The sequence below is a fragment of the Emydura macquarii genome, unplaced genomic scaffold, assembly GCF_026122565.2.
Source record: "Emydura macquarii macquarii isolate MOO-44397 ecotype Brisbane River unplaced genomic scaffold, CSIRO-AGI_Emac_v2 contig_965, whole genome shotgun sequence".
Classification (NCBI taxonomy): Eukaryota; Metazoa; Chordata; order Testudines; family Chelidae; genus Emydura; species Emydura macquarii.
Window position 1 is genome coordinate 171,447 of NW_027131102.1, and position 14,301 is coordinate 185,747.

At 69.8% G+C, this 14,301-nt stretch overlaps 1 protein-coding gene across 1 annotated transcript in view; it reads left to right on the forward strand.

Moving 5' to 3' along the window:
* The window catches only part of ASIC4 (acid sensing ion channel subunit family member 4), a 33,753-nt gene extending 22,039 nt beyond the window's left edge, over positions 1–11,714 (forward strand). The window contains exons 2-10 of the mRNA XM_067543668.1: positions 4,804–4,948; positions 5,498–5,625; positions 6,015–6,174; positions 7,845–7,901; positions 8,134–8,287; positions 8,824–8,915; positions 9,555–9,634; positions 10,217–10,321; positions 11,227–11,714. Of these exons, the coding sequence (XP_067399769.1) occupies positions 4,804–4,948; positions 5,498–5,625; positions 6,015–6,174; positions 7,845–7,901; positions 8,134–8,287; positions 8,824–8,915; positions 9,555–9,634; positions 10,217–10,321; positions 11,227–11,340 (1,035 nt within the window). The 3' untranslated portion in view covers positions 11,341–11,714. The remainder of the gene's footprint in view (positions 1–4,803; positions 4,949–5,497; positions 5,626–6,014; positions 6,175–7,844; positions 7,902–8,133; positions 8,288–8,823; positions 8,916–9,554; positions 9,635–10,216; positions 10,322–11,226) is intronic.
* Positions 11,715–14,301: the final 2,587 nt, after the last annotated feature.

Genomic DNA, 14,301 nt, shown 5'->3' on the forward strand with positions numbered 1-14,301 from the left:
CAGGCCTGGCAGGCGTGGGTGTGTGTGGGGGGATCTGGCCGTGCAGGGCAGTGCCAGCCCTTGGTGCGAGTGTGCGTGTGTTAGTGTGATGTGCTCCCTCCGGCAGGGAATAAGACAAGCAGGGTCTTATTCAGGGGGCCAGGCAACACGCCGCGTTTATTGAACATGTAAGAATATCAAAGAGTGCGTGTGCACGCACGCACACACACTGGTGTGATATAATGACCGGTCCTTTTATGTGTTGCTCGAGCCAGCCTAGTGACTAACTAGGCTGGCCACGAGGAGGGAGCTGGGCCTCTGATGCTCCAGGATGACAATTGCAGAGCGAGACCCATGGTTTCCATGTTTTTACCCACCGTTTACAGTTGCTGCTCTGGTGTCAGTCTCTGGGCCTGGCTGTGTCGTGCTGCCTCCAGGCTCAGTGTGGTTGTTAATCACCAGCTAATTGCAGGCAGGACTCGTCTCTTCTTTCTGTGCTTTGTCTGTTCCCAGGGCGGATCCTTCTGTACTTTAGGGCGTTTATTTGCACGCTAGGGTCGTTGGTAGCTATTCTTCAGCCGCCAGGGTCAGGACGGGGCAGTTGGTGTCTTCACTCCCCGTCTGTTCTCAGAGCAGTTTAGGTTGGGTCTGTTCATGCCCAGCACCTACATTCCTCACTCGCACACACAATTCATCCCGGTATTGTAGGTTCAATAGCACCGGGTTCAGGACAGAGCTCACTGCACGAAGCTAACAGGATGGATCCACTCCTGCCGCACTGAACAGCCTGCGCCGTTACCAGACCAGGCAGGAAACATTTCTGTCTGTATCGCACTGATACACTAGAGCAAGGGTCTGCGTCGGCTTTGTTCACACAGCTCCTGGGCAGGGCTCACATTTGTTGCTAGGTGCCCAATGTCCTGCCCGTTGTCTTCTGAGACTCTCCATGGACCTGGGCCCAGGCAGCCCTTCCCCACCAGCTGACTACCTATGCACCACAGGGGAAACTGAGGCGCACCCAATATTCATCCATCCCGTGTATCATGGCTGCATGGGCTTGTCCGGCCTGTCTGGTGCACTCAGAGCCTCTCCGCTGGCTGGAGAGGAAGGGGTTCTTCTGCTCCGGCACAAAAAGAGCGACAGGGCTGAATGTAGCACTGCAGAGGGGTTAGTCTCCTGGCCTCCCGAGGCGTCTCCACGTGTGTGGTCATGTCATGAGCCGGGATACTCAGTGCAGTGTCGGCCCTGGTTGCTCCACGACGGCCCAGCTCGTTACCAGCTCGATACCGTGCGGCGGCTTTACGTGACGATGGTAGAATGTAACGAGCCGCGCGCAGCACTTTTTATAGCCGGCCCTCGGCCCGTGGTTCGAGCCCCGAGCTGTGAAGAGGTGTTGTGTTGCCCCTGGAAGACGGCGTCACTGACAGAAGGGCTGTGCAGTGGCACAGGAGGGGCAGATCCCTGGCCCGGTTTCCTGTCTCCACAGGTGTTGAGCACAGCGGTGGGGCTGGGGGAGCAGGAAACGGGCCCACAGACACCCCCCCCCGTGGGGCATTACCACCGCTGCCGCCGACGGGGGGACGGATGTAGTGACGTATTGGGTGCCGGAGAGCCACGTACACCACTGCTGCCCCGTCCCTGCACTGCTGCGGGCAGTGGGCGCAGACCCTGGCCTGGACGTGGCGGTGCCCTGGGTGAGCTGGTGTGGCTGGGGGCTCTGGGGTTGGCTGGACAGCGTGCGCCGGGTGGCTGCCCTCGGTGCTGCGATCCTCGTGGTACCTGCAGGGTATTTGCAGCAGTGGCTGCAATGTGGGGCGGCTGCGACACCCCCCCCCGCCCCGTGTCTGAGGCTCCGGCTCTGCGAGGCTGCTGGCGGCTTCTCCTCTGGCCTGGGCTGCGCCCGGAGCTGCACACGCCCAGCCCTGGCCCCCAGGCAGCAGCAGGAGCTTGGCCCAAGCAGCGTCCCGCGGCAGCCCCTCAAACGGGGTGACTTGCAGAGACGCCAGGTCCCAGCCCGAGCGCTGCCCGACGGGTGCCACGTGGCCGAGCGCCCCTGGCGGGTGGGCACGGCCGGTTCCGCAGCCGGGCCCTGCCCCTCGACGCTGGCTGGGGGGTCTCGCCATGTGGGGCTGGGGGAGGGGCTGCCAGGGCTGAGGCTGATCAAAGGCTGCCACGCGGCACCGACGCCGCGGAGACGCTGCTTTGAAGCCGCTCTGACGAGCCGTCTCGCTGGCGGAGCCGCGCTGCCAGCGTCTCCCTTTGAGGAGCTGACGGGGGGGCGCAGACTCCCCCCATGCTGGGGCCTGGGCTCTGATCAGCGCCTCGCCCGCCGCTTCGCAGCGACCGGTGTCACGGCAGCACGGCCGGCTCGGGGGGACCCTCCCGGCCCCTGGCATGGTGGGACCGCGGCCGGCCCGACGCCGCCTGTGGCCTGGATTGAGGTGAGGGCTGGCTGCACCCGGGCGTGTGGGGGTAAGATCAAGGGGCAGGGGCGGTGGAGGGAAGTGCCAGGCTGGTTCCCGCAGCATTCAAAGTGATCCCACCAGGCCGGGGGTGGGGAGGGCCAGGGATGGGTTTTTGCTGCCCATGAACGACTCAGCCTGTGTGGGGAGCCTCCCCAGCCCCTTCCCCAGCTCTGCCCCTCTGCCGCCCCCCACGTCATGCCTGTGGAGGCTGCCCAGCTGGCAGAGGGGCCCTGGCACTGTCTGAGGGGCCGAGGATGGGCAGAAGCCTGGGCTCCTGGGGCGCGGCTCCCGGCAGGTGTGTCCAGATGGCTGGGCTATGTGGAGCTGGGGTGTGAAACCCCTGGGATCGCTGCCCCCGCCAGGCACCGAGGTCCTGCCAGGCCTCCCTCGCCGGCTGGTACGATGCCACCTGCCCAGCCCGGCTCCGGGGAAGCTCTAGGAATTTTCCGTTCCCGACTGGAGCTGGGAGGAGGGCGTCTGTCTGCAGCAGCCCCCGCCCCGCCCCTCACCCGTCACTGGCGCCTGCAAGGTGCGGGATCCTGGCAGCTGCGCCAGAGGCTCCTGAGGCAGAGACGTCCCTGGAGGGAAACCAGGGCAGAGCCGGGGTGGGCTGCGGGGCCGGGTGCCTCCCAGGGCGAGCTGACACCTGGCTGAATCCGGAGGACTCAAGGCCCAGCTGGCGACGATGCCTCAGCCCCTTTCCTGCTGCCCCAGGGGGGCGCCCCCGGCCCCAGCCCCAGGCGGCTCCTTCGTCCGGATCACCACCCGCTTCCTGCGCCGCACCAAGCTCCATGGGCTGCACTACATGGCCTCACGCCCGCAGTCGGCCCCGCGGCGCCTGCTCTGGGGCCTGGCCTTCCTGCTCGCCGTCGCCCTCCTGAGCACCTGGGCCAGCGACCGCGTGCGCTACCTGCTGTCCTGCCCGGTGCAGAGCCGGGTGCGCATGGAGCCGGCCGCGCGCCTGCACTTCCCGGCCGTCACCCTCTGCAACAAGAACCCCGCGCGCTTCCGCCAGCTCACCCGGCCTGACCTCTACTCCGTGGGGCAGTGGCTGGGCCTGGCCTGGGCCAACCGCTCCCTGCGCCCTGACCTGCTGGAGGTGCTGCCCGACGCCCAGCGCCGCTGGCTCACCCGCCTGGCCAACTACTCACGCTTCCTGCCGCCGCGCCGCTCCGAGCGCACCATGCACAGCTTCTTCCACCGCCTGGGCCACCGGCTGGAGGAGATGCTGCTGGCCTGCCGCTTCCGCGGGGAGCCCTGCGGCCCCCAGCACTTCACCCCCGTCAGTGCCCGCCGTGCGACGGGCTCCGGGGCGCTGGGGGGCGGCTGGCTGGGGCTGGGGCTCGGGGCTGTGGCAGGGCTGTGGTGGGCCAGGCTCCGTGCCCAGCCGTGCCTGCTGGCCGTGGCCTGAGGCGGGTTGCTGGCGCGGCATATGACAGATGGGCCTGGGCGGGAGGGTGAATCCGCGGGCGTTTGCGTGGCTCAGACGTGGCAGTGAGGGGGGCTGTACGAATGGAGCCCCCCCACCCCCCCGTACCTCGCTCTGCCCCCACAGCTCCAGCAGCCGGCTGGGCCCTTGCTGCCCTGGGGTCTCTCCCTATCCCCCCTCCCGCCACCAGGGAGGGGCTGTGTGGCTGGGGCGGCGCAGGGAGGGCTGAGTGGGTTGCTGGAGCTGGGGGGTGACGTGGGCCAGGGAGGGGCCGTGTGGCTGGGGGGCAGAGTCGCACGGGGGGGGTGATGTGGAGACGGGGGGGGGGGGGAGCCGTGCTGTACCCAACCTGCCTGGTGGCAAAGGGGAGCAGTGAGCAGAGTGGGTCCCAGGGTACCCAGTGAATCCAGCCGGGGGTCAGGGAGCTCTGGCTCCCCACTCGAGGCGGGTGGGGCTGATGTGCACCAAGCGCCGGGTTCCTGCTCCTAGCACGCTGGCACCGGCCGGGCCGGGGCGGCACAGCTGGATTTATCCGGGTCAGGACCGAAGGCCCCGGCAGAGCTGCATGTCGGGGAGTCCGGGCTGCTCCGCGGGGCTGCGGGTTGGATTTGGGGGGTTCTGAAGTAGCTGTTCTGTGGCCTCCAAGGCCCACGGGGAGGATGGGGGCATGGCCAGAGTGCCCTGTGCTGTGGCTGGTCTCTGCCCCCGAGTCCGGCCGGGGCAGCGCGTAGGTCGGTGCAGCCCTGAGGCTGCTGTAGCAGACGGGGCCAGGCAGGGCCATGCACAGCCCCACACAGGGCAGCGCAGCGCGCTTCGAAAGCCCTGCATCTCCCCGGGCCAAGCGTGGGGTTGGGGTAGCAGCCCCGCCCCAGGGCTGGAGGCTGGGCTCCCCCCGATGCCATTAACCCCCCCCATCTCCCTGCCCCCCAGGTCTACACCCGCTACGGCAAGTGCTACACCTTCAACGCGGACAAGCGCAGCCCGCGCGTGGCCCGGCAGGGCGGCATGGGCAACGGGCTGGAGCTGATGCTGGACATCCAGCAGGAGGAATACCTGCCCATCTGGAGAGAGACCAGTGAGCGCCGCCGACGGGCCGGGGGGCTGCGGTGCTGTGCCGGGCGCTGGACAGAGGGGAGCTACCCTGGAGAGGGGCAAGGAGCCCTGGGTCGCTCCGGCGGGGGGCAGGGGCCAGTCTCCGAGGGTCGAGTACTGCCCTGATCCCTGCCCCCCAGCACAACCTGTCTGCCCCCTGCCCTGCCCTGCCCCACAGGACCTCCCGGCCCTGCCCCGGTGCATGTGGCTGTGAGCACTCCAGCCCTGAGCGAAGGAGCTGCCATGGGGGGGCAGAGGGGACCAGCGGCCCAGGCCGGGGAGCCGGGCGAGAGGATGGGGCGACCCCAGGGAAGGAGGTGGGGCGGGAGAGCAGGAGTGTCGGGGGCACAGACAGGTGGTGAGTTGGTGGAAGGAAGGCAGTGAGTGGGGGCATTTATCACAGGGAGCAGGGGTGCTGGGTGGGGGAGGGGCGGTGGGTGCTGGGTGCGGGTGGGCACCTTTGGGCAGATCGTGGGGTTCCTCGCTGGGCCGTCTGCGGCGCTGACCCTCCAGCCCCTCCCTGCCCCCGCAGATGAGACGTCGTTCGAGGCCGGGATCCGGGTGCAGATCCACAGCCAGGACGAGCCGCCCTACATCCACCAGCTGGGCTTCGGGGTCTCCCCCGGCTTCCAGACCTTCGTGTCCTGCCAGCAGCAGAGGGTGAGGCTGGGCCGGTCCCTGCGCTCAGCGTGAGCAAGGGGGGCAGGGTGCTGGGCGGGCGGGGGCGTGGCGGGGGGTGGGCAGAGCTGTCTGGTGGGGCCACGGGGGGCAGAGATAGCTAAGGTGCTGGGGGGCCAAGCCGGTTGGCAGGATCCCTGTGGGTGGGCCGAGTCGAGCCAAGCCGAACTGAGCCGTCCCCACGCAGCTGTGGTGCTCCTGGCACGGGCCCTGGACCCAGGTCCCTCCAGCCTGGCGTGGGCCCCGTCCCGGAGCAGTGGCGGCACCACGAGTGTCCCTGCGCCCGGCCCCGTGCGGGCGCCCTGCCAAGAAGGTGGCCCAGCCCCAGGGCTGCCGTGCTGCCCCCCCTCACTGCCCCCCGTGCCCCGCAGCTCACCTACCTGCCCCAGCCCTGGGGGAGCTGCCGGGCCAGCGTGCCGGGGGAGCAGGTCCTGCCGGGCTACGAGGGCTACAGCATCGCCGCCTGCCGCCTGCAGTGCGAGAAGGAGACCGTGGTCAGCAGCTGCCACTGCCGCATGGTGCACATGCCAGGTGAGCCCCCCGCCCCTCCCCCTTCTGTGCCAGGTGAGCCCCCCGCCCCTCCCCCCCTGCCCCGCCCCCTTCTGTGCCAGGTGAGCCCCCCGCCCCTCCCCCCACCCCCTTCTGTGCCAGGTGAGCCCCCCGCCCCTCCCCCCTCTGCCCCGCCCCCTTCTGTGCCAGGTGAGCCCCCCGCCCCTCCCCCTCTGCCCCACCCCCTTCTGTGCCAGGAGTCAGGGGGTTGTTAGTTCCCAGCCAGTGTGGGAATCGGGGGGTTGTTAGTTCCCGGCCGGCACGGGAGTCAGGAGGTTGTTAGTTCCCGCCCAGCGCTGGAGTCGGGGGGTTGTTAGTTCCCGGCCGGCGTGGGAGTCAGGAGGTTGTTAGTTCCCGCCCAGCGCGGGAGTTGGGGGTTGTTAGTTCCCGGCCGGCACGGGAGTCGGGTTGTTAGTTCCCGGCCGGCGCGGGAGTCGGGTTGTTTGTTCCCGGCTGGCGCAGGAGTCAGGGGTTGTTAGTTCCCGGCCGGCGCGGGAGTCGGGGGTTGTTTGTTCCCGCCCAGCGCGGGAGTCGGGGGTTGTTTGTTCCCGGCCGGCGCGGGAGTCGGGGGTTGTTTGTTCCCGGCCGGCGCGGGAGTCGGGGGTTGTTAGTTCCCGGCTGGCGCGGGAGTCGGGGGTTGTTAGGTCTCAGGCTCACAGCACAGAGAGACTTTGGCAGCAGCTCAGCTGGGAGTTACAGCAGCGACCCCCTGGCCCCTCACAGGGGACTGGCCTTGTTCCCCAGCCACCCCCCACAGGTCCCCTAGCCCCTGCCCCACCCTTTGTCTCCTTCCTGGGCGAGGTGGCCTCTGCTCCTGGACATCACCGGCCACACCCCATCCCCGCTGGCCTGACTGACTCAGGAGGGCGGGGCCTGGCCAGGGATGTGTGGCTGGGTAAGGCCCTTCCACCCTCCTGTGGCCTCTGCAATGATCACACGCCCGGCTCCCGTCACCAGAAAACATGAGTGACACGTGGGGAAACTGAGGCACACACAGAGCACTCAAAAGAAACCCCACTTACAAGTCACTTGCTGCTGGTGCGTTCAGCATCCCCCGCCCGGCTGCGTGTCCCTGCAGACGCTGACGCAGGGCGCGCTGCTCCCTGGGATGGGACACGTCTCCCTCAGGGTCTGTGTCCGTGGGACGCGCTGAGCAGAGCTCACGGGGTGCAGCGGGGGGGCAGCAGGCCCAGGGGTCCAGTCTAGGAGGCGGTGAAGCCATGTGGCTTCCCCGAGAGGGAGATCGAGACCCCTCGGGGCCTGGCCCACGGACGGGGCTTCCCAGAGACTGTCCCCGAGCTGGGGTCACAGCACCAACCCCATGGGTCAGTGACAGCATGTCCCAGGGAAATGAGCCTGTGGAGGGCTCTGGGGGGGAGAGGGCGGGTGCCCTGGCAGGAGGAGGAGCTGCGGGGGGCATCCAGGGAGAGGGGCACCACAAGGCTGAGCGGGCACCCTGGGGCGGAGGGTGCCGTGGGTCCCTTGGAGAAGGTGGCGCTGGGAGGCCAGAGGCAGGCTGGGCAGCGGGGGGCCGTGGGGATGAGGGGCTGCCCTGTAGGGGGGCGGCCAGGCTCCCAGTGTTGGCAGCGGCTCGGAAACACGCCAGGGCTGGGGGGCTCCACGGGCATCGCTGACCCGGTCCCTTCTCGCAGGGAACGAGTCCATCTGCTCGCCCAACGTCTACATCGAATGCGCCGACCGGACGCTCGGTAGGTGCCGCCTGCGCCACGGCTCCAGGGGCAGCACGGCCAGCGGGGTGGGGGGGGGGGCAGGCACCACGGGGGGGGGAAGGCAGCCTGGGTTCCACGGGAAGGGGAAGGGGCGGCTGGCACCACAAGTACTGAGGGGGAGAGGGGCAGGGGGGATTCCCAGCCATCCCGGGCACCTGGCGCCAGGCCGCCCTGCCCAGCGTGAGCCCGTCCCGTGCGGTGTGCCCGGCAGACGCGGCGGTGGAGGACTCCCAGGAGCGCTGCAGCTGCCCCACGCCCTGCAACCTGACACGCTACGCCAAGGAGATCTCCATGGTGCGCATCCCCAACCGGGGCTCGGCCCGCTACCTCGCCCGCAAGTACCACCGCAACGAGACCTACATCCGGTGAGCCCCTGCCCCACGGCGAGCCTGCCTGGCCCCCAGCGCCCGCTGCCCCAGTGCCCACTGCCCCACGGCGAGCCTGCCTGGCCCCCCACCCTGCCCGGCCCCCCAGCACTCTTTGTCCCAGGGACAGCCCCTCAGCACCCTCCCGCTGCTCCCCTGCTGCTCACAGCCTACCCCCAGCCCCACAGTGCCCCTTACTCTGCACCCCCAGCTCTGTGCCAGCCCCACAGCATCCAGGGCCCCATTTTCTCAGGGGCCCCAGTCCCATAGCACAGCCCCACAATGCTCAACAGCTGCGCCTCAGCCCCACGTCACTTCCTGCCTCCTCCCCTCCCAGCACCCAGCGCCAGCCCCACAGCACCCAGTGCTCCTGGGCCCAGGCCTCCCACAGCCCTGGCAACTTCCCCCAGTGCCCAGGATGCTGTGTGTGTGTGGAGTGCCCACCCCCCACGGACACTGTGCCCGCACCGAGACGCCCCTCCCCCCCCTGTTTGTGCCCACGCCGAGCCCCTGCTCCCTTGTGTCCCCACCCGCAGCGAGAACTTCCTGGTGCTGGACATTTTCTTCGAGGCGCTGAACTACGAGGCCATTGAGCAGAAGAAGGCCTACGAGCTAGCCGGGCTGCTGGGTGAGTCGCTGCCCGGGCGCCCCCTGCCCCTGGACCCCCCCACACCTGCCCCCAGCCCGGGGCACCCCCACAGCGGCTGGGCGGGGTGATGGGTCCCATCCCCTGCAGCCACCCTGCCCTTTGCCTGGGGCAGTTACGGCAGGGCTGGGGTGTGCTGGAGTCCCCCGGGAATGGGGCTCGAACCCCTCGGGGGCAGCCAGGCAGTTCTCTAGCCGGGGGGGGGAGTCTCCCCAGGGCCCCTCGCACCAGTGCAGCTGCCTCCCGAATCCGGCCTTGGAGTGCTCCACTTCGTCACACGGGCGGCTCGGCCCTGGGGTACCCTGTGGGGGCAGACGCTGGGCATGGCCACGGGGCAGCATTGGACTGGATGTAATACCCCCCACTCCCTGATGTCCCCCCCCCACACGCTCGCACTAACCCCCCTCACTGCTCCCTGACCCCCCCCCCGGACTCTCCCCTTTCCTGCCCCACACGCCCCCGGCCGCGGTGACTCTGGGGCTCTGTCAGGTGCCCCCCAGCAGAGCCATGCCCCCAGCCCCAGGGCCTGTCCTGGCCGATGGGCGCAGAGGGCTGAGCCGGGCTGGCTCCTACGGCCCCTTCCCCCCTCCCCCCCATGACCAGCTGCCTCTCTGCTGCCAGGGGACATCGGGGGGCAGATGGGGCTGTTCATCGGGGCCAGTATCCTGACCATCCTGGAGATCCTGGACTACATCTACGAGGTGAGCGCACGCCCGCCCGCCCCGCACAGGGGCCCGGGGAACGAAAGGGGGTGCAGCAGGGCTGGCTGTGCCGTGAGGGGGACACAGTGGGGCTGGGTGCACGGGGAGGGCACGCCAGGCTAAGTGCACGGCGGGGGGGAGAGGGGGGGGGGCGCAGCAGGGCAGGCTGTGCGGGGGGCGGGTGGGACACAGCATGGCTGGGCAACTGGCTTTGGAGCTGAGCGTCTGCCTGTACACCGGGGGCAGGCAGGGGGCATGTCAGCTCCGCCCCACCCCTGCAGCGCCCTGGCGTTCTGCAAGCTGGGGCAAGGGGGCCAGGGTGGGGGCTGGGCTGCTCTCACCACGGCTCATGCCCGCCGCCCCCGACTCCCTGCGCCGGCAGCCGGGGAGTGTGAGCACCGGGCTGGGCATAGGAGGGACTGCCCCGCCACCCCCAAGTGTGGATGCATGTGTGTGTCTGTACACGTGTGTGTGTCAGGGCGTGTGTGTGTGTCTGTACACGTGTGCTGGGGTGTGTGTTCAGTGCACACGTGTGTATGTCCGTGTGTGGGTGAGCAGCCCCTCCCTCTCTCGCGTGCCCAGGTGATCCGGGACAGGCTGAGCCGCGCCCTGTGCCGCTCCAAGCTGCCCCTGAAGAAGCCGTCGGGCAGCATCGCCACGCTGGGGCTGGAGGAGCTGCAGGAGCAGGTATTGCCCCCCCCCCCCCCCCCCCCCCCCGGCCCGGCTCGAGAGAGGCTGGGGGCAGGGAGCTAGAGGCAGCCGCCCCTGCCCTCCGGTGGCCACCACAACAATCACACCCTTAACCCAGTACCGCAATAATGAGTGACACACAGGGGAAACTGAGGCACACCGCACGCAGGGGGACATTGAGACTCTCCACGTCGTCACACCGGGCCCTCAGCACAGTGAACCACTGACAACCATGCCGCTGCGCCGCCAGGCCGGCTCCCGCTCACTGCCAGGGCAGCAGCCCCGGGGCCAGAACCCGGTGAGCCCAGAACCCGGCCCCGGCGAGCGCCATGTGCCGGCCTGGTGCTGACTAATCCCTGGGGGGTGCCCGTGGCTGCCCCGTCCCCATCACAGCAGGACCCCGCTGGGCGGGGCAGGCGGTACGGGGGCCCTGGTGCCACCGTGCGAGGCTCCTGGCCGATACAAGCCGGGCCGGCGGGCGCGCTGGCCGTGGCTGGTGTCTCGTGGGCGCCATTGCAGCCAGGACCCTGTGGGGTGAGGGGCTAATTTCCAGCCCAGGGAGGGCGTGGGGGGAGCTAGGCCGGGCTAACAGCCAGGGACGTTTCCCCCTGCGGCGGGAGGGGGCCCGGCTCACTGAGGGGGCCTGGCCAGACCCTACCCTGGGTTGTAACCACGGCCGGCGTGGCCAGGGCAGGCCTGAGACAGCCACCGGGGGCCAGCACCGTGCTGGATGTGCCCCGCCCCGCCCCACGCCAGGGTGCTCAGTGAGCCGGGCAGGGCCTCGCAGCGGGGGGGGGGCCTTGGTGCGTGGGGCACAGCGGCGGGGAGGGGCACCAGGCCTAGCTCCCTGGGGGTGGGGGTGGCTGCCCCGGCTGCGGTGCTGATGCCGCCTTCCCTTGCAGAGCCCCTGCACCATGCGGGGCCGACACGCCGAGGGCGCCTGCAGCACCAGCATCCTGCCCAACCACCGCCACCGCTACGCCCCCCAGGGCGTCTTCGAGGACTTCGCCTGCTAGGCTGGGCGCTGCCCTGCGGGCACCATGGGCCCAGCCAGCCCCACGGCCGCCGCCCGCCCAGCCCCACGGCCGGCATGGAGAATGGCGCCAGCGCCTGGCGCGGGCGGGCACTGGGCCCCTCCTCGTCCCTTCCCAGCCGCCAGGACCAGCCGCCAGCGAAGCCCGGCCCTTCCTGGAGAGACAGTAGCTGCTCTGGACCAGCCGCCTCTGCCCCTGCTCCTGCCTGCTCCTTTCCGGCCCCGGCCCCCGGACGGGCCCAGCATGGCTAGCCCCACACCCAGCCAGCGCAGGGGTCGGCCCTGGTGCCATGCGCACGCCGCAGAGCAGAGCCGCCCGGCCCGGCCTGGTCCAGGGGCACAGCCAGCCTGGCCAGGACAGCACCCGCGGGAAACCAGCCTGCCCGGCGCAGCAGGCCCCGCACCCCGGGAACCGTGTGCAAATGGGGCATTTCGAGGTGGTGGCAAACATGCCCCTCCCCCGCATGTGTGAATGCCCCCCCGCCTCCCCAGGGCCTTCAGCCCAGTCACACGCGCCCCCCCCCCCCCCCCCCCCCGCTGGGGTAGAGATCTCCCTAGCATCTCCCCCATGGCAAGAAACTTCCCTGCCCCCGTGGCTGCACCGTGCCCCCTGCCAGCAACGACCCCTGGGCATGCACCGTAACCCCACACATCTGCCATGCTGCACCCCCCCCCCCCCCCAGGGCAGCCCTGCCCATGCCCAGCCCCCGCCCCGGCATTGCTCCCCCATAGCCACGCCCTGAGGCTGAGGCTCCCCGCAGGGCCCCTCAGCAGCTGCTCTGTGCAGCCACTGCCGGCCACTGCTGCACACGGGGCGGCCGGGCTCCTGCACTGCCCCGGGGGGGGGGGGGGGGAACTGTGATTCAGGGGTCTGTGCCCCTGCGAAGCTGTGACGGAGCCCCCAGGAACTCGGGGCGCGGCCAGGCAGGATTCTGGTGCTCGGCGTCTGCCCCCCCGTTCCCCACACCCCCCGTGCAGCTGCCTCCTGACTCTGGCCTTGGAGGGTCCAGCCCCCCCCCCCAGCTCTGCCTGCGCTCCCCCTGTGAGTGCCCCTTCACGGGAACCTGGGGAGCCCCTCGACCCCCCCGAAGGGCCAGACCCCCGCCCTGCAAAGCCCCCGCCCTGCAGTGCGAGCGATTCCCAGCCAGCGGGGCCGGCCGGCCGGGGGTTCATTCGCTCGCAGGGGCTCAGCGTGGACAGATTCAGTCGTGGTTATCGCAGTGACCAGCTGGGCGCCCCAGAGCCTGTTCTTGGCCCTGCTCCTGAGCCTCCTTGCGAGGAACTGACCCGTCTAGCCCCCCTGAGCCGTTCCCCCCCCCCCCCCCGATCCACCTTCATCTCCTTCCGGCCAAGGCGTCACACCCTGCGGCAGCTGGTTGACCCAGGAGGGCAGCGGGCCCTGGCCAGGTCTGCGGACGTGGGGCCGGGGAAGGTCCATCCGCCCGCTGGTGGCCTCTGCAACGCTCACACCCGGGTCCCATCACCGACATACGGGGTAACACACGGGAAAACTGAGGCGCGCACACAGGAAACGTTCGGCGCATCTCGACTTCGTCACAGGAGCTACCTGGGAATGGGGGGGGGGGCAGAGGGGAACCCACCCTGTGCCCATGGGGGGAGCAAGCTGTCTCAGGCCCTGCTCCAGCATCCACAGTGGGGGGGGGGTGCAGAGCCGCTCCTGGCCGATGGCCCCCTTGCACTCCCTGGGCACAGCCACCGCCTGTGGGCATGGAGCCCAGCGTGCCCCAGAGCCCTGCCCCACCCAGGGGGCTGCTGTCCCTTCCCCCCCCTCCCCCCTGTGTGTGTCCCACCCACACTGGCCCTGGGGTATGAGTGGAGCCCTGCCCCGAGCCCTGGGCCCTGCCCCACACCCTTGGCCCTGCCCCACGCCCTGTGCTGTGCCTGGCAGGTCCCCTGGGAGCGATCAGCAGAACCCAGGCTGCAAGGCCTGACCCCTCGGGGCACCCGGGTCGCCCCACACACTCACTCACGCCCAGGCGGACTCCCACTGCGCCAGGCTGGCCTGGCCGGGCCCCGGGGATGCCCTGCAGTGCTGCTGGGGGCAGGGGAATCGCCCAGGGAACGGCCTCGCCCATACACCTGGCACAAGCGTGGTGTGCGCTCAGACACCCCCCCAGCGCTGAGCAATGAGCCTGGAGGGGTGGGGCAGGCTGAGCGCCCAGGAACATCCGAACGCTCTTGTGCCAAACTCCCAGCACCCACACAGCAGCGCACTCCCTGGGGGATGGACAGACAGACAGCAGTGCGCTCGCTGGGGGATAGACAGACAGCAGCGCACTCACTGAGGGATGGACAGATGGACAGGGCAGCGCACTCGCTGGGGAATGGACGGACAGACACACACGTCCCTGCAGCCGGGGAGGGGCCATGCTCCAGGGCGGGCGCCGTGACCCGTTGTGCTGCAGAATGTACGACCCGCGAGCCCCCGTCTTTGAAATGTACAAACTGCTCCCCAATAAAGAGGCACAAGTCGGACCCAGGCCAGCGCCGGCGCCATCCTGCTGCGGAGCTGGGCCGCGGTGAGAGTGGCCCCCAGATGGCGGCGGGGAGGGGGAGACGTGCCAAGCGCCTGTGGAGGATGGGCCACGGGGGAGGCCGATGCACCAGCCGTGGTCCAGGCCGGGCCAGGTGTAGGTCGCCTGCTGCTGCAGCCGCCCACCCCACTAGGGCCAGCAGCTCCCGGCCCTTTCCCGGCCCTCGTCCCACACCTGGGAGATCCCCACCCCACTGTGCCAAACAGCAGCCCCTGCCCAGCCGGGGGAGGAGAGGGGTTGCTGGCCCCTCCTTGTGCTGAGCACTGTGGGCCCTGAGCTGTGCCCTGTCTCCCCCCAGCATGTGAGCACACTGCTGTCACTGCCCCACACACATGGCCCTGACGAGGGGACGCATCTGTGACACAAGCGTGTCCAGGGCAGCCACCTGA